General features: G+C 33.4%; 1 protein-coding gene across 1 annotated transcript in view; it reads left to right on the plus strand.

Annotated features, from left to right (window-relative positions):
• Nucleotides 1-489: 489 nt before the first annotated feature.
• Nucleotides 490-20,331, plus strand: part of LOC139503037 (solute carrier family 2, facilitated glucose transporter member 5-like) — a 59,050-nt gene continuing 39,208 nt past the window's right edge. The window contains exons 1-6 of the mRNA XM_071292713.1: nucleotides 490-627; nucleotides 12,871-12,962; nucleotides 13,837-14,088; nucleotides 15,170-15,285; nucleotides 15,631-15,796; nucleotides 18,840-18,928. Coding sequence (XP_071148814.1) covers nucleotides 12,875-12,962; nucleotides 13,837-14,088; nucleotides 15,170-15,285; nucleotides 15,631-15,796; nucleotides 18,840-18,928 — 711 coding nt within the window. The 5' untranslated portion in view covers nucleotides 490-627; nucleotides 12,871-12,874. The remainder of the gene's footprint in view (nucleotides 628-12,870; nucleotides 12,963-13,836; nucleotides 14,089-15,169; nucleotides 15,286-15,630; nucleotides 15,797-18,839; nucleotides 18,929-20,331) is intronic.

Genomic DNA, 20,331 nt, shown 5'->3' on the forward strand with positions numbered 1-20,331 from the left:
AGAATAAATACAATCAGAACTCTCAGAGTCGGAACTACTCGGCCTTTCTGGTTGCACGAAGAAATTGTACTGCATAGAGAATAGACGCACTAGGGGGAAACATAAATTTAGGCAAATATCAACAAATAAAGATTTCTATAAATTTTCATTTTATCCTCGCACTATTTCGGACTGGAACTCACTACCTGAAGCAATAGGTATGTCAGACACCCTGGAATCCTTCAAAAGTGGCATATCCACTCTAACATTTGAAGGATCCACAGCAACTTATTAAACTTTAAAGCCACTGTACATAATGTATATATGTTATTGATAACGATTTTTCTTGTCATATTATTTTTAAATTAAGTCCATATGTACACAAGTTCCGGGAAGTTTTACACTCCTACCTAGGAGTCTACTCCCGTATTCGGAAGAAGAAGAAGAAGAATGACCGAGTAGTTACGACTGAGAATAAATGTCGGTGCCGTACCCTACACGATCAGGCTATTATAACCCGCCTAGCTGGGAAATTTTTGGGGCTAAATTTAGCACAAGCACAGCACACAGCCCAACACCGGAACCTGTACTTTCATTTTAATATTCTCATTATATTTATTTGGAACTTAGATTAGCCTATAATACAAAGTAAGCAACACACTTCATTTACCTTTTTGGTGCGGTCTAGACGTAATTAATCCCTTCAATGAAAAAGAAAACACTACAATGTATGTATGTATGTACTTGTAAATGCCTCCGATATCCGAAGAACCCTTCGAAAACTGCAAGGGTACAGTGGCATCCATGTACACTCCCTAACGGGATTAATGGAGATGTGTCACTAACGTATGTTTATACGACAATTATTTTTACAAGGACAATCAATCCCCACCCAACACAAAGGCAGTGCTAGGACACCGGGCAGTCTGTTATTATGGTGGAGGAAACCGAAGTACTCGGAGAGAACCACCAGGCCACTCGGTGGAAACAGACAAACCAGAGAGATATCAGAAGATTGATCTCCAGGTCAAAGTAAGGGACAACTTTGACCAACCGAGGCCCCCAAAGTACCCATTCTAGTTTAAACTCCGGTCTGGGTACCAGAGATGTGTGTGAGCGATGCAAGACGTAACGGCCATACTACCATGACGGCCATAGGATGAAACGGCCATACCCCGAAAAGATGAAACGGCCATAGTACAAAAACGGCCATACTTTGTAAAGACGTATCGTCCATGGTTTTTTTTAATTTTTTTTAAATGTTATAGATGAATTATTTTGATACTTATAGATGGTTATTATAACTTTTAAATAAATTATACTGTTTTTACATTATTTTTCATCTTAATTTTTGTTATATCATTTGTTTAATCATTATATATTTATGTACATGAATGTATTTAATCTAATAAAATATTAAAATATCATATTGTTTTCTAAATGATTGTTTGATATCTTGCGTATAGCAAATAGAACGAATTTAACAAATATTAATGATTATTAATTAACTACACTGTTATTGGACTTAATATGATGAAAACTGCCTATGCAATATAATGTGTAAACTGGGCCAATACAGAATAACTCGGCCAATATAGATTTTTTTCTGTATTGGCCGAGTTATTCTATATTGGCCGAGTTGACATAAGTGCAGGATTTCGGAACGTCTCTAGACTTTACATCGAACGTCACGATTAACACAAACTGAAAGTACCTTTCTGATGTGCTGATATTTTTAGCACCCCAAGTGAGAATCGAAACTCGGGACCTTCAGCACTGTAGCCATCGGTCTTAACCACTAGACCACGAACTCACACAATACTAAATAAAGTAGGCAGAGCATTCCGCAATACCTTTTTATGTTAACCTGTTTTGGCCCTTTTCAAGGTGTTGTTAACTGTTATCTGAGAAGAAATAAAGCTGTTAACTGTTTTCAAGCCACTTTGTTAACTGTTATCAGCATTTTTGCATTTTTGTTAACTTTTTTTGCCAAAATCGAGGTGTTGGTAACATGTTAACGGACCCACTATTGCCCCCCCCTCTATAATGACATGACTGTGTGTGCTTATGACAGTTAATGTCATTAAATTAAAAAAAAAACAAGCCAGTGTGATTTATAAGCAGATAGGAGAGATATAAGCCGGGACTGCATGGGATAAGTCAAATTATTAATTATTAATAGGAATCTAAGGAGGGTCGTAAAAGAGGGACGAAAGATACCAAAGGGACAGTCAAACTCATAAATCTAAAACAAACTGACAACGCCATGGCTAAAAATGAAAAAGACAAACAGAAAAACAATAGTACACATGACACAACATAGAAAACCAAAGAATAAACAACACGAACCCCACCAAAAACTAGGGGTGATCTCAGGTGCTCCGGAAGGGTAAGCAGATCCTGCTCCACATGCGGCACCCGTCGTGTTGCTTATGTGATTACAAATCCGGTAAATAGTCTAATTCGGTAGGTCAAATTCATGAAAGGGAAGGGGATTGTAGTTACGACGTGAGGAACATATCCGATATCATTTGTGAAATGGTTATTCCATAACGGTCAACCAACTCGTGATGGCGTCCGTAAAATTTACGAAGGGATGATTTCAACTTCACCATTTGGAACTCTTGATTTAATAGCTTCCTTGTGAGCAGTAACCCTCTATCAAGAAAATCATGATAGGAAATGCAAGCACGGGAATATCGTATCAATTGAGAGATATATACCCCGTATGCAGGTGCTGCTGGAATGTTGCTACTTAGAAATGGAAAGTTCACAATTGGAAAGCTGAAATCATCTCTTTTGTCGTAAAGTTTTGTCTTCAACCGACCCTCATTGTCAATTTCTAGATGTAAGTCAAGATATGAAGCTGACTTAACTGTATCTGTAGTATCCTTTATCTCCAATTCGATGGGATAGATGCGTTCCACATAGTCACCAAATTTTGAATTGTTTAGTGAAAGAACGTCATCTATATAGCGGAAAGTAGAGTTAAAGGATATTGCTAACTTCTTATCTTTCTTCCTAAGAAGTTCCTGCATGAAGTCAGCCTCATAATAATAAAGAAACAAGTCAGCAAGTAGAGGGGCACAGTTTGTTCCCATTGGTATGCCTACAGTCTGTTGAAAAACACGTCCTCCGAACGTAACAAATATGTTGTCAATCAAGAAATCAAGCATCTTGATAATATCGGTTTCAGAGAATTTTTTGCTTGAATCAGAGTGATTCTTTACAAAGTAGGATTTATCCCTCCCTAAGACAAGATATTTGTATCTACGTTGGCCATTCTTTTTTATGAAGCAAAGTAATACCAACTCTTTTAATTTGTCTTTAAGTTTGGAATGTGGAATACTTGTGTAAAGAGTAGAGAAGTCAAATGTTTTAATACTGTTACAAGATGAAAGAGAGTTAGATTGTATGTACTCTAAAAGATCTTTGGAATTTTTAAGTATCCACATCTGATTCACGCCACCTCTAGAATAGGCAGTTTCACAATAACTTTGAAGTCCGTCTTTGATTGCTGATAAAATGGATGTTAATAATTTAGAAAGAGGTTTTGTGGAGCACTTGGAAGACCCAGCAATATACCGCTGTTTGTAAGGACACTTGTGTAGTTTAGGTATCCAATACAGTGATGGAAGATCCAGTTCTTCATCTTTGGTTGAAATACCAAAGGAACAAAGAACAGACCTATGATTATCCAGGATTTCCTCTTTGGTAAGTGTCGTGAGGGTATATGTTGAGTTTCCAAGTGAATTGTCTATACCTAATTCGTTTATCAAGCAATTAATGTAATGACTTTTACAGACAAAAACGATGTTATTTGGGGCTTTGTCTGCGGGGACAACAACATATTTATCATGGAGGTCGGATAGGTGTTTAGCAACATTTGGGTCTTTAAAAATTGACGTAGCATGGGCATTGATGGACCCATTCAGTTTCTTAATTCTGATTTGTATTAAGGACCTCACTGCCTTTATCCATTCGGATAGAGTGTCTACGTCTTCCTTCTCGCGCTTAGCCCATTGCCTGGCATAATCCTCGACTGAATCCATCAAAATTTTAAAGTTGTATTTCCAATTGATGGATTTAGGCTCACGATATTTCGGACCTTTCGATAACACGTTTCGTAGAGAAGTGTTATTAACAATGTTAAGGTCACCGGTAATAACGTGGCCAGCGGGATTATATGTGAATTGGGAACTAGCACAAGTGCAATCAGGAGGTTTAGACTTGAAGTCGTCAATATCGAGATCCTGCAAAACGCGTTTGTAATTGAAAATGTTAGTTGCAATAGGTTTGGTATAGGTATAAGAAATTATTGGTACAGACTGGTCTTTAAAATAAGGAGGTATTTTCGATTGAACTAATTTATGATGAAGGATATTGCCAAGGTTGACGCCATCGAGACCTTTGTTGGCAAAGGAAAGATTTAGAAAATATCTTTTCTCTTTTTCATCTTTTCCAATGCGAACTGGCTTGAAAAGTCTGTGACTTGCAATATCCGAAATTATAGCTTGAAGTTTGTATTGGTTTGAATGAGGGTTTGTAACAGTGGATTCCAAACATAAATTGAACAGAGAATGAAGTTTTGAAAGGGGTAATGAATAAAGTTTCGTGCGAATGTGATGAATACCTAACGGTTTTTGTATGAATGGCAGCAAGTCATTAATAGAGACATCATGCAGAGAGGGTGATGTATAATGACGATGACCATGACTGCGTCTACGTCGAGGAGTCGAGTTGAAAATATTCATCACATTCACCGAGTTACACGAAGGACTAGATAGAATACCTATACCATCAATTTTGTCATTGCAGCCATACGGTGTTGCAGTTCCCAATTGTCTAATCCAGTAGTCTTCTTTTTGTCTACGGAGAGTCGTTGAAAGATTAGGATTGTTAGAGCTATGGTATATCTTTTCGATAATGCGAACTGTCATAGAAACGATGGAATGATCGGGCTGATTGAAATGCTGGTATAGAATGTCGTTAGCATTGAGGTTAATGTCTGATCTATGACCGCACATCCGTTTGTTTAGCCTTCCTTTCGTTTCACCGACGTATACCAATCCGCAAAGGTTGCACTCTAATCCGTAGACGACATTTATTGATTTACAATTCAGATCATCGTAACTTCTGGTAAAATATGACTTCTTGGTCAAATTGCTAGTGAATTCAGCATCTGTAATTAAAATAGCACAAGTTTTGCACAAGTTGTGCACACTCGTAATCCGTGTACCATCATGACGAATAACATAAAAAAATCTTGCCAAATGACGTTAATAGTCATTTTTGGTGTTTAACGATGAAATGTACACTTTCTTTTAGACTATAGCAACATAGACTGATTTTTACCAATCAAGTTAATGTTTTTCCAAAAATAACGGTAACGATAATTATTTGAGACCCCTGACTGATCACGAATCGTGACAATATAAAGGATAAGGATATTTTGATGAATCGCAGTAAAATTTTAACCAATTTGACGCTCATGGTAGCCGAAAATGACTGTTTGACTCCTGATGTTAAAGCCATTACTATACCCTCTTAGTGTCCATTCTTCTTCCAAATAACTAGTAATTAAGGAATCAAATTCATATTAAATGGGTCCATTTTGGTAACAAATTGAATTTTTTAGGCCCCACCATAGGGGAGTGGCATTAAGTTTTACCCTTGTCTATCTGTATGTATGTCCCAAAATTGGTATGTGCACACAAAATTAAAGAGCTACAGTTTTTGACCTCTAGTTGTTTTCTCTAGACAGAGTTTTCACATAGCATTGTAACTATATACATGATATATAATGATAGCTATAACCAAGATATTAGAATTTTTACACGCCTGTTTACATGGTTTACAGTACGTATTATGGTATACAGTTGCCTGTCCCTCCCTCTGACCTTCCGTTTGTTCGTCGTCAACATGTCAGACATCATTCGATTTTTTTTTATATCAGACTCAGACTTCTCTTAAACTGCCTTTTAATGTGCGTATCGTTATGCGTTTACTTTTCTACATTGGCTAGAGGTAAAGGGGGAGGGTTGAGATCTCATAAACATGTTTAAAACCGCTGCATTTTTGCGCCTGTCCCAAGTCAGGAGCCTCTAGCCTTTGTTAGCCTTGTATTTTGTTTTACTTTTAGTTTCTTGTGTACAATTTGGTGTTTAGAATTGTCAACGTATATTTGTTCCACCTAACATGCCTAACAGAAGTTCCACTGGACATGCTGGATACTTTGTTATAAACAATGTCATAATATATGTTCTTGTTGGAACAAATATTCTATACCATTTATTCATGTAATTTCGTAAGGAACATTTACTGTAATATTTATTCCAGTGGAAATAATATTCAAGATTATTGTTTCCATTTGGAACTTATATTATGAAGGAACTTCTATTTCGTGACAGTATGACATCCATGCATTATCCCTGAACTAGTATACATACAATGTATTTTTTTAGGGGCCTACTGAAGGATGCCACCAGATGTGGGAATTTCTCGATGCATTGTAGACCTATTGGTGACCTTCTGTTGTTGTCTGTTCTTTTTTAGCTCACCTGGCCCACCTGACGTTGTCTGTCATCTGTCGCCGTTTGTCCTTTGTTTAATACATGTATGCACATAGACCAAGGTGAGCAACACAGGCTCTTAAGAGCCTCTAGTTTGTTATTATCTTGAATATTATTATAGATAGAGATAAACTGTAAAAAGCAATAATGTACAACAAAGTAAGACATAAAAATAAGTCAACATGACCAAAATGGTCAATTGATCCCCTAAGGAGTTATTGTCCTTTATAGTCAATTTTTAACAATTTTCATAAAATTTTTACTAACATTTTCCACTGAGATCATTATAGATAGAGATAATTGTAAGCAGCAAGAATGTTCAGTAAAGTAAGATGTACAAACACATCAACATCACCAAAACACAATTTTGTCATGAATCCATCTGCTTCCTTTGTTTAATATTCATATATACCCATCCCTAGATTTTCCATGCAGTTCAACTTTTTCCATGATAAAATGATGGAAAATGATGGAAATTTTGTTTTTTTCCATGAGTTTCCATGGAATTTCATGGAAAAATAATTCATGTCAGATGGAAAACTTATATGTGTTACTTATTCCATCATTTTCCATGATAAGATGGAAAACTTTCCATGGAATTCCATGGAAAAAATACTTTTTGGATGGAAAATGGGATGGAAAGTAGACTAATAAAACTTTGTAGATGGAAAAGAGGATGGAAAGTGGACTTAGAATATTTTTGAGATGGAAAAGAGGATGGAATCTTGACTTAGAATATTTTTAACATGGAAAAATTATAGAATCTTAACTTAGAATATTTTTGAGATGGAAAGTCATGGAAAAAATGTACACAAATTACATACATTAATTCTTTATCATCAATTAGACAGTGAAAGAAATGTAAAGTGCCATCTGGTTTTCATTGGTCTTTGTGTAGAAGACAGGAAATGATATGACCATACAGTGTGAGGCCAAATGTAGGGTAGAACATGGATTTATACATTTGTGTGCAATTATTATTACTTAAAACATAAAAATGGTAAATAAACAATAAATGAACAATCTTTTATTAAAATATATATAAAATATCCAAGATTTTGGTAAATAACAGTATTCAATTGTGACTCTTTTAAAAGAAATCAGATAACTCCTCATACACCCCCCAACACATTGAAAATTTGAACTTGCAATGGATATGCAGGCAACAAATAAAGATGTCTTCTCTCCTGAACAAAATGCAAAATTTATATTGGACTTAGATTAAATAGTTCCAAATAGTTCTTGACATCGAATAGTGCAGATTTATTCTCTGATGACTTGCATTGACTGTTGGATTTAGAGCATATTTTTTGGTAAGTACACTGAATTAGATTCTACCATTTTAAGTGTGTGCAAGCTCCTTTAGTTCAACATAAAAACATCATGAAAACACCTATAGTAGATTTTTCACTTATAATTATAATGATTGGGTATTAAGACAAGACAAACTGTATATGGTGTATTATAATAACTAATAATCCACTAATGAAGTAATTTGGTTATAAAATTTAAGATCCGTTGAAATTGGTTGCCAATGAGAAATAGATCCATAAAAGTAAAAAAAAGTGTATCTTTACAGCAAACTGCAGATCAACACTAAGTTCTAAATATATGGAAAATACCAATGAAGACATTTATATACAATAATTATGGAAAAAAATATTTAGGACAAAGACTAAAGTTGTTAACCATTATTAATAATGCCATTATTTAAAGAATATCTCTTTATTTATAACAGTAAAATTATTTTTAGGTATCATGAGGAAGAAATGAAACTCCAATAAAATGGTTAATGCTGTTCTACAAGATAGATCTACTGAAGCCTGGTGCTGACATAAGTGACATTTATAACCTTAATTTCTTGATATAAAGGCAGTGCAAACATATACCAGTATTGAAAGTTTTTCTTGTTTGTTGTATTTATTATAATACATTAAATAAGTTGGAATTAAAGGTTAAAATGATGTTTGAGTCTATTGCTTATTACTGACCATTGTAAGACTCAAAAGACCTTACCAAACCGAAAAAAGCATGGCACCTATTTTTTTTTATCTTCATTATTACAGATATTGTTAAACAGGGTATATTGTCAAAAGGTTAATTTGAGCAATTCATTTCAAAAGGAAATGATGGAAATATTTCCATGGAAAATGTTTCAGATGGAAATATTATTAATTCCTTTTTTCTCTTTTTATTTTCCATGGATTTCCATGGAAAACAGGTTCCAATACTCCATGGAATTCCATGGAAAAATATTCCATGGAATTCCATGCAGTTTTCCATGATAGATGATGGAAAATCTAGGGATGGGTGTAACCAAGGTGATCGACACAGGCTCTTTCATTTGTCTTAAGAGCCTCTAGTTTTTTATTTTATTTTTTTTATTTGTTGTCAGTCAGGGATATAACTCTATAGGGTTATTACAAAAAAATAACATACATTTGTTATTGTGGACTAAAAAATCAAGGAACTGTGATAACATATGTATGTTACATGTTTCAAAGGGACAATATACATCATAAGTTTAGTTAAAATGTATAAAAGTTCTATTGATATTACTTTTTTCTATATATGTATACTTAACTTAATTGAAAGATATAACAGTTCATAGTTTGCCAATTTTGCATAGTACACCTATATGTTATTACAGAACAAGTTGCTTACTTTAAAAAAAGAAAAGCAATACATGACAGAGTTCGCGAAAAGTGTCAGTCCTCAGGATTTTACCACCAAAATTTTGCATAGGACTGACACAATATTAGTATTTTTCAATAGGACCACCAGGGGAAAAAAGATTTCGCGAACTCTGACATGAACCTAAGACCGCTGACTGCCGGGTCACCAAAAGATTGTTGCTGAATTTGTGTTTGCTTTTGAATTGAAATAATTGACTTTGAATATAAGAAGCCAGTTGAAAGTATATATTCACAGCTTCTATTTGAATAGTTATTTTTATAAAGCTTGACTATTTTATTTATTACTTGGGAATGTACATAATTTTTCCGATTATAACCCTTTAGCAAATCCTTATTTCTACTAGAACCGGATGACTTATGCAAATTGCACAAACCTACTCAGTTTGCTTTATAATGTGGAATTCTGGTTGCATTTATTTTATCTATCATATCTTTATATTTTGTTTCCTACATGAATGCCTTTATATTCTCAACTCGTATTTGAAGCTGTCTTTACTCATGGTAGATGTTGTATGCGGTGAAACCTGTGGCATGCAATTGATTGGGACCTCTTATTTTGGTCCAATAAAACATCTCAAATTTTAAGGATTTCCTTTTTTTACTTCAAACATTCTACAGGGAAACTTAGTTTTGCCGAAGAATTTCTTAATTCAGAAGTTTATGAATACCTGTACACACTTTCAAAATAACCTATTTTTATAAAAAGGTATGTAGATATAAAAAGATACCAGATAGGAGTTCAGTAGATACAAAAAAGCATCAGTGACACTCGAATGAAAAAAGTTAAAAGGCTAAATACATTACAAAGTTAAGGAATCTATTCCTTGGGTAGACAATCCTTAGTTTTTCGAAAAGGTCAAAGTTTATAATAGGACAGTGACTCAAAAAAGAAACAAGAGAAACAACTCGAGGTCGGAATACCGTTTGAAAGGATAACCGTGCTTGAAAGTCACATGTGAAGCTCTTTTTGCCGTGTCCTGAATTTAGATAACAAAAACGAAAATAAGCTTTCACGGGTGATTTTAATAGTATCGCATGCAAGTAGTATCTTAGCGCACAAAATAGTAAATAGAAAGCATCTCACTGATACTCAGGAATAGAATATGCATTAATACCACGTTATAATTGACCCAGATACACACAGTGTACAGTGGTCGTTTTAAAACAAATATGATTGTGTCGTCAAGGGCCATCAAGGGATCATATCAAAGATGTAGATAACAACCTGTTGAGACCTGTATAAATGACCAAAAACTTTCGAGACGTTCAGAGAATTTTATTCTGACTTCTGGCCGAGAGATATCGAGTGGCCTATAGACACATCCAAAACTCGCCAATATATAAGCATGAACCCCCTGAGGGTAATAACTAAAGGGTGTTATCACAGCTTCTCTATATCACTTCAAAGCATTTGCTCAGACATACATCATGCTTAATAACAATGTATTTTAATTTATTGTAAGAAATAATGACCAGAGCATGTAATGAGGTTCTGCGCAAGTTTCTCAGTAATTCCCAAGTGTCTTGTGTTATATACTAAGTTACATTCCTTTAATAACCAAGCCTTGTTATCAAAGCTAAGTTTATCCCTTAATAGCCTTGTCTCATTGATTTACCATGGTTAATCAAAAATGTATTAATTTAATTAGAAAATTAGTTATCAAGGCTATGCATTTAGTTTCTGCGCAAAGTCTCAAGAGTTCCCTAGAGCCCACTACATGAAATAATTTTACAAATAACAAACATATGTTATTACAGATTTAGAAAATTTAAGGAATAAAGAGTAGACAACTCATGAAAGTATCTGTAATAACACACGCAAGTTATTTTCTGTAATAACCCTATAGAGTTATTCACCAACTTGCAAGAAATTTTGGTTCATTGTATATGCGTCTATTGACATGAGCTCCCTTTCTTTTTAGCTCACCTGGCCCAAAGGGCCAAGTGAGCTTTTCCCATCACTTGGCGTCGTCGTTGTCCGGCGTCATCCGTGGTCGTTAGCTTTTACAAAAATCTTCTCCTCTGAAACTACTGGGCCAAATTTAATAACCAAACTTGGCCACAATCATCATTGGGGTATCTAGTTTAAAAAATGTGCGGCGTGACCCGGCCAACCAACCAAGATGGCTGCCATGACTAAAAATAGGACATAGGGGTAAAATGTAGATTTTGGCTTATTTCTCTGAAACCAAAGCATTGAAAGCAAATCTGACATGGAGTAAAACTGTCTATTAGGTGAAGATCTATCTGCCCTGAAATTTTCAGACAAATCAGACAACCCGTTGTTGGGTTGCTGCCACCAAATAAGAAATTTTAAGGAAAATTTTGCAGTTTTTGGTTATTATATCTTGAATATTATTATGGATAGAGATAAACTGTAAACAGCAATAATGTTAAGCAAACTAAGATCTACATAAAATTCAACATGACCAAAATTTTCATTAGACCCCTTAAGGAGTTATTGCCCTTTATAGTCAATTTTTAACCATTTTTCAAAAATTTTAGAATTCTTTTAAAGAAATCTTCTCCTGTGAAACTACTGGGCCAAATTTAACCAAACTTGGCCACGATCATCATTGGGGTATCTAGTTTAAAAAATGTGTGGCGTGACCTGACCAACCAACCAAAATGGCCGCCATGGCTAAAAATAGTACATAGGGGTGACATGTAGATTTTGGCTTATATCTCTGAATCCAAAGCATTTAGAGCAAATCTGGCAAGGGATTAAATTGTTTATCAGATCAAGATCTATCTGCCCTGAAATTTTCAGACAAATCAGACAACCCCTTTTTGGGTTTCTGCCCCCAAATTAGTAATTTTAAATAAAATTTTGCAGTTTTTGGTTATTATCTTGAATATTATTATAGAAAGAGATAAACTGTAAACAGCAATAATGTTCAGCAAAGAAAGATCTACAATTAAGTCAAACATGACCAAAATTTTCAAATGACCCTTTAAGGAGTTATTGCCCTTTGTAGTCAATTTTTAACAATTTTCATAAATTTTTGTAAATTTTTAGAAAATATTTTTCACTTTAATTACTGGGCCAAGTTCATTATAGATATAGATAAGTGTAGCAACAAGAATGTTTAGTATTAAAAGTAAGATCTACAAACACATCACCATCACCAAAACACAATTTGTCATGAATTTATCTGTGTCCATTGTTTAATATGCACATAGACCAAGGTGAGCAACACAGGCTCTTGAGAGCCTCTAGTTTTATAAACTTTAGATTTTACGATTCCAGGTTACTGGGTTTTCTTCCTAAAAAAGGGGGATTTTCTAGTTTTCTGACAACAACTCAAAAATGCTTACAGCAATTCTCATGAAATTTTGGTAAATTGTTTATATCTATTGATGTATTAAGCTCCTTTTATATTTTCATAAATTTCTAATACATGTGTAATATATGACATTGAAAAGTAATTGAACTTTATTGTTTCAAAATGTGACGGGCGTATCATGGGCTCATGGCGCAGCTGTTTATTTATTTAGTATTTGGTTTATTCTAATGGACATTGTTTCTAAGTTGAAATCATACAAAATGACTTTTAGATTTGACTGTTATAATAATTTTGTAATTAATGATATGTATATAATATTGTGTAATTTTACTTTAGGGACATGGTCATGATGGTGTTAGAAGCAAAACAACACATATTTACCTTGTTTGTATTTTGGACATGCTTGCTGAATCTTTGTGGGGCATTAGGTAAATATATTAATTTTTTTTCCAAGTACGATGAATACAAATTCTATCACTTAATAAACAGTTTTATTCCATATTGATATATATACATGACTTCAGTATGTTTTTCTATCTGAATTGGATTTTGAATAAAACAGCATACATATCCTGCATAAAAAAACATCTTTGCAAAATACCGCCTGCTTTTAAATGTATTAGGGTAAAAGATTGGATGTACTGGCATGAAGAAAAGTAATATATTTTACCCTGTATAATACTTTGAGTGTATATAATTATGATAATAATGGTAAAATGTTTGATGCTGGGTTTTTTTCAAAATCCAATTGGTTTTGGTGAATATTCAAGATTATTGTTGTTAAATAATTATTTTCTCTTGGAATAGACTACCCCTCAGAGTTAAATGATAGTTAAAGAAGCTGATTATAGATCACTGTACGGCCTTCAACAATGAGAAAATTAAGGATTTATTAATGAGTGTGTTGTGTTATAGGGATGGAATTTGGAGAAAACTTGCATAAATGTTTTAGGATCAATTTTATAAGAATTTCAGAAATCTCTACTTATCAATTGGTTATAGATCCATGTTTATATTATGTTATAAAAAACATCAAATGATCTATATTTTTAAATAATTTAATTTTGGATGTAACACATCTCCTTATTGGCTGACAGTGTTTTGTCTATCAGCTCATAGACATAATTTTGTCATGTGACGTCATCAACGTTTTTGTCATGATTTTCTTTTGCTGAAAATGGAATTTAGAATAAAATAATAAGGAATGACTGTAATATTTTTATGAAGAAATAACATACAAAATGTGGTGTAAACTGAATAACATGTGTAGCGGTTTAAAAAAAAAACATGCATTTATTTTAGTTCATATCAGTGTATTGACTCCAGATGTAGACATAGGCAGTCCTGTAACTTTCAAATGTACAGAAACCAGTAGTAGTCATAAAAGCTTCTTCAAATGGTTTGTTGATAAGAAATATACATCGATGGATAATAGCACTGACGTGTCATTGTGGACTCTACAGAATACCACAGACTTAAATAAAGAAGTGAAATGTACCTATGCAAATGAAATTGACATCATTAATAGAACCTCATACAATGATATTTTCTTATGTAAGTTTTTATATAGATATAAGAATATGTGGTATGATTACCAATGAGACAACTCTCCATCCCTGACAATCCAAAAAATGTATGTCTCTTCTAATCAACATGGCTACCTTGGGACTGTGTCTTCATTAGTCCCCTATCAAAGTCGAAGGGGGATTGAGGTTTGCACTCTTTGTGCTTGGATATATTGATTTGATATTTAGTGTATTGTTTTTATCATGACAAGTTACAGATCAAGTTCAAATTTTGTTCCAGTCTATTAATTTTGTGCAGTGCAGAGTTATAGTCCTTGGATTTAGAAAATTCACTCAAATAATCAGTTTTTCACACTTTTGTTGGTCATGCTTGAAGATATTGCTTTTATCATGTTTATAAGTGATACATTTTTTTATCATGACAAGTTACAGATCAAGTTCAAATTTTGTTCTGGTCTGATAATTTTGTGCAGAGTTATGTTCCTTTTACTTATTAAGTTTTCCACACTTTATTTTGTTCATCGTGCTTGAAGATATTGACTTAACATTTGTTATATAGTTTACACAAGGACAAGTTATAGATCAGATTAGCTCTATGTTCTAGTACAATTGGGACTATGTTTTGTCAAAACGCTTGTTATACTCATTGACCTGATTCCAAATTCAAAAGTTCAGAATTTTCCTATAACAAGTGAAATAATATTGAAATAAATACCTTGCCCACTTAAAATTATCTAAGATCATTACATGGAATAGTTATTCCTTAATTAACATGATTAATCAATTTTGATAGGCATCTCAACTGCAGTGCTTAAAAATCGTTTAGATAATTATTAGGGACACTTGCATATATAACATATCCATACCCGTAGTCAGGGGAGGTTTGGTGAGTTCGAACGAACCCCCCTTTGAAACCAAATTGTGACTGTTAAAGTCAACATTCTGTTCAAATTGTGACTGTTAAAGTCAAAGTACTGTTCAAATTGTGACTTTTAAAGTCGAGTTCATGAGTCCAAATAACACCCCCTTGGAAATTCCTGGCTACAGGCCTGATATCAATATAAATAAGTTAATACACATCACAGCATGTTTTTCATTTATATTTCCAGATATGCCGACCAGAGAAGAGATAATGAGCAATTATACCCAAGATAACAGCTTTATTACATTCGAATTGCATTTCCAAAAGCTTTACCCTGAACCAACTTGTTATTTGTTCTCTAAGGTTTGTTGTTTACATTGATTTCGAACAAAATTGTAGTCTGAGGTTTCTTTGTAGCTCACTTGGTATCGGTCATCCATTGGTGTTGATCGTCACAATTGTTTTAATGTTACAAAAATCATTTCCTCTGAAACTATATAGCTACTAGGTCAAATTAAACCACCCGCAGCCTAAATTATCCTTAGTATAACTAGTTTAAAAAATTAATTTAATAACTGCCCATGAAGAGTTTTGTTATAAACCTTCAATTAATCAAATACAAAAATAAAATCATCAAAATCCATAACTACTATGCCGCAGGCAAAGTGTGCAATAGATTGACTCCTTGTGTTTTACTTTATTTAATAGGAGATAAAACAGATAGCCAGTTCATTAAACGGTTCATACTACAATGTATTACTCAGAGAAAAGTGGCTATGGAGGTTTTACAGATGTGACAACAGTTTAAAACTTAAATGTCGTATAAAGAATAGAGAAATACCCAGTGACTTGTTACCAAAAGTTCCTTGTCCAGGTAATATATATAAACAATATATAAAATAATAAATGGCAAAAGTTGCAGATTGGGAGAAAGAAATACTATACAGCGACAGAACTTCCAAAAAGTTAATGTACATTTTTGTCGAGCCTGCAACTTTTGTTGCAGAAAGCTCGACATAGGGATAGTGATCCGGCGGCGGCGGCGGCGGCTACGGAGGCGGCTACGGCGGCGGCGTTAGCTAACTTCTTAAAAGGTTTATATTTTAGAAGGTGAAAGACCTGGATGCTTCATACTTTGTATATAGATGCCTCATGTTACGAAGTTTCCGTCAGTCACATGTCCAATGTCCTTGACCTCATTTTCATGGTTCAGTGACCACTTGAAAAAAAAGTTCAGAATTTTTGTAATGTTGAATTCTCTCTTATTATAAGTAATAGAATAACTATATTTGGTATGTGCGTACCTTGCAAGGTCCTCATGCCCGTCAGACAGTTTTCACTTGACCTCGACCTCATTTCATGGATCAGTGAACAAGGTTAAGTTTTGGTGGTCAAGTCCATATCTCAGATACTATAAGCAATAGGGCTAGTATATTTGGTGTATGGAAGGACTGGAAGGTGTACATGTCCAACTGGCAGGTGTCATCTGACCTTGACCTCATTTTCATGGTTCAGTGGTTATAGTTAAGTTTTTGTGTTTTGGTCTGTTTTTCTCATACTTTATGCAATAGGTCTACTATATTTGTTGTATGGAATGATTGTAAGGTGTACATGTCTAGCGGGCAGATGTCATCTGACCTTGACCTCATTTTCATGGTTCAGTGGTCAAAGTTAAGTTTTTAAGTTTTGGTCTTTTTATGTAATTTTATATGCCAAAGGTCAGCTATATTTGGTGTATGGAAATATATTATGATCTATATGTCAGTCCCGCAGATTTATTTGACCATGACCTCAATTGCACGGTTCATTGCACAGTGTTAAGTTTTTGTGTTTTGGTCTATTTTTCTTAAACTATAATAAGTAATAGGTCAACTATATTTGTTGTATGGAAGCTTTGTTAGCTGTACATGTCTGCCTGGCATGGTTCATCTGACCTTGACCTCATTTTCATTGTTCCTTGGTCTTTGTTTAGCTACTTGGTTAATGTTAAGTTTATGTGACAGTTGTAATAAAGCTTTATACTTAGGACTATCAACATAATATCAATGATTAGTAAAGAAGGCGAGACATTTCAGTGTGTGCACTCTTGTTTTTCTTACCTCTATTTAATCCCTCAACACTTAATTAGTAACAAAAGGCAATAATATTCACAGTTTGGCTTCATATAAACAATGATTGACATAAAAACTAATATAAAACTTGACTTTTGATACAAATTTGATGTACTGACATAAACTGTTAAATTGACAGTGCATCATTCAGAACAGTGCTGATCAATTTTTTATAAAAGAGTAATATACCCCTGGAACATTAATTAAAGGAAAAATTTCATTGTTGCGCTTTCATGTGTATTCCACTGTAGTCCCACTGGGGTTTTGCACATTAAAATTCTTGTCAGATTTTATTAAACTTTTATCATATATATATAGGTTTACATCAGCAATTACAGAATGTCTTGGGAAGTTTGAAAATCTGTGTGAATCAAATATGTTTCAAATAGTTATGCTCTAAGAATATTAATTATATGGAATATTGTAATGAAAGTGTCTCATCATCTACAATTTTGCTGGATTTTTTATAAAATTTATATCAAAAGTTAATATAAGCATGTCCTGCTTGCATTGGACAAGCTAAAAAATCAGTGCATATAAAATATTTCTCAAAGGGTTGTGCCAGCACCTTTCAGGTATTGATTATATTAATATTATGAATTGCATTCTATTTGCTTTGAAGCCTTCATTTAAGATCATTTAAAAAATGAAAAAAAAGTTTGTTATAGTTATTGCCCTTGGATAGCTATATAGATAAAATATGAAACATTAAACTCTATTGTTTTATACACCAAGTGCTACCTAAGTGTAAAATATGGTCAAATGCAATGCCTACCCATGTTAAAATAAGCATAGAGCATGACTTGAAGGAATCATATTGATTTAAAAAGGACAAATAAGGTATGTTTGTAGGTCAAATATTATGAAGATACCTTAAAAATATTTGGCAGTTCCTGTTCCTCCCAATTTTTATAATTTTTTATTTGTATTTACATTACATTTTCATGTTTTACAAGTTTAAAAACTAATACATGTAATACCGGGGTAAATATATGTTTTGATAGTTTTTGATTTTATTTAAGCAGCTGAAATATATATTTTATTAGGATAAGGATCAAAATAACAAGATTATAAACAGTTAGTTTGTGCTGAAGGAAGATGGCTTTGTTTACAATGTAAAATAAGGACTTCAGATTAGAATCTATTAGATAAACTTGACCTCTGACTCAAAAACATTACATGAAAGACCTTTGCAGTTTATCCAGGATGTGAATTAATTGGACATGGTAATAATACAATAAGCTCTAGAAAAAAGTAAACAATCCTATAAAAAGTTCAATTGCAATATGCATATATGGTAACCAACTTTAAAAGACAAAATTAACTGGTCTGTAAAACACAGACAGATGTCTCAGTCATTAACAATTCACATGGTATTATGTGAATATAACAGGTTTATGGCAAGCCGTTTTACTATTTATTCTAACTTCGAGATATCTAATAAACTTTATAAAATATCTCATATAGTTTATATTATATAAGATATCTCATATAATTTTCTTTATAAGATATCTGATAAACTATATAAGCAGTGGCGGATCCAGGGGGTGGGGTTCCGGGGGTTGGAACCCCCCTTTTGTTGGCAGATCAATGCATTTGAATGGGAGCATATAGTTGGAACCCCCCCTTTACTCTGTGTTGGGAACCCCCCCTTTTTAAAATGGCTGGATCCGCCACTGATAAACTATCTTATAAAGTATATAAGATATCTTGAAGTTAGAATAAATAGTAAAACGGCTTGCCATACAGGTTTGTTTCATTATCACTGTCCATGATCACCTTAATTAACACTTTTTATTTTTTCAGAATCTAAGCAATCCTTTTGGGGAGTAGCTGTACTTGTAATCTTAGTCCTAGTAGTTATTGGTGCATGGTCAATTAATCAAAACTGTACTGTAAGTACTATTGTCATGGATGTTAATTTATTTGTTATCTTTAATTGCAGTTGATAGAGCAATTTACTTATTAACACTTTAAATCAAAATCAAAATAAATGGACAGTAATTATGAACGAAATTAACATGACAGCAATCTTTTAAAAGAGGGACGAAAGATACCAGAGGGAGTCTCAGAATCAAATTCATAGATAGAAAATAAACTGACAACGCTATGGCTAAAAATAAAAAGACAGACAATTAATAGTACAGAATACACAACATAGAAAACTAAAGACTAAGCAACACAAACCCCACCAAAAACTTGGGGTGATCTCAGGTACTCCGGATGGGTAAGCAGATCCTGCTCCATATGTGGCACCCATCGAGTTGCTTATGTTATTACAAATCCGATTAATAGTCTAATTTGGTTGGTCACATTCGTGAAAAGGGAAAGGATATTGTAGTTATGACATAGGAACATATCTGATATCAGCTGTGAAACGGTTATTCCAACTCGTGATGGCGTCCGTAAAATTTAAGAAGGGATGATTTCAAATTCACCATTTGGAACTCTTGGTTTAATAGCTTCCTTGTGAGTAGCAATCCTCTATCAATGAAATCATGACACATTAACATCAAGACATATTATCAGTGCAATAGTATGAATAGGAACAGAACTATTTTTTTACAGCTGTTATGCCTTATATGTACATGTGCTGTTTCTCTTTCTTTTTGCTAATTAAAAACAAAATTTGGTAAATAACAGATTTTTAAACTACAGGTAGTGTAACATGTGTAAAAGATCAAGTAAGAGAATGATAGAATATTTTTAAGTTCTTCATATGCAGATGATGATATTTATATTTTTGTGAAAATGGGAGAGATTCACTCAGATGGTGATTATATAAGGATTTAAAAAGGGGATTGGCCTGGTAAGCCAACATTGAGATGGATACTTATAAAAAGTCTACTTGTTTATTATATATCTAGCTCCATAAGGAGAGCTTTCTCCTTCCCACTAAATCAGCCTTTGTTTCTGGAAAAATTGAAACAAATTTTTTTTGGGTAAAGCACTAAATTTCAAGTTTCTCTTGTAACAAGAAAGCCATGAAAAAATTTATACCTGAGACATATGCATGTTTATTAATGATTATGACCCTCTGCTGTTGTTTTTTATTTGGTCGGGCTGTTGTCTCTTTGACACATTCCCCATTTCCATTCTCAATTTTATTATTAATCATAAGATTTTTTGCCTTGAACAAATTTGTACCCTTTTTGTTTTCAATAAATGAAATTTGCTTCTCCAATAGATATAATTGTATTTATAAGTTTATATTAAATAAAAAAAAAGAAATATGCTTTTATAGAGATTTTCCTATTATAAAACATGTGAATGATTATACTTCAAACTGTATATTGTT

Source organism: Mytilus edulis, chromosome 14 (assembly GCF_963676685.1).
Source record: "Mytilus edulis chromosome 14, xbMytEdul2.2, whole genome shotgun sequence".
Classification (NCBI taxonomy): domain Eukaryota; kingdom Metazoa; phylum Mollusca; class Bivalvia; order Mytilida; family Mytilidae; genus Mytilus; species Mytilus edulis.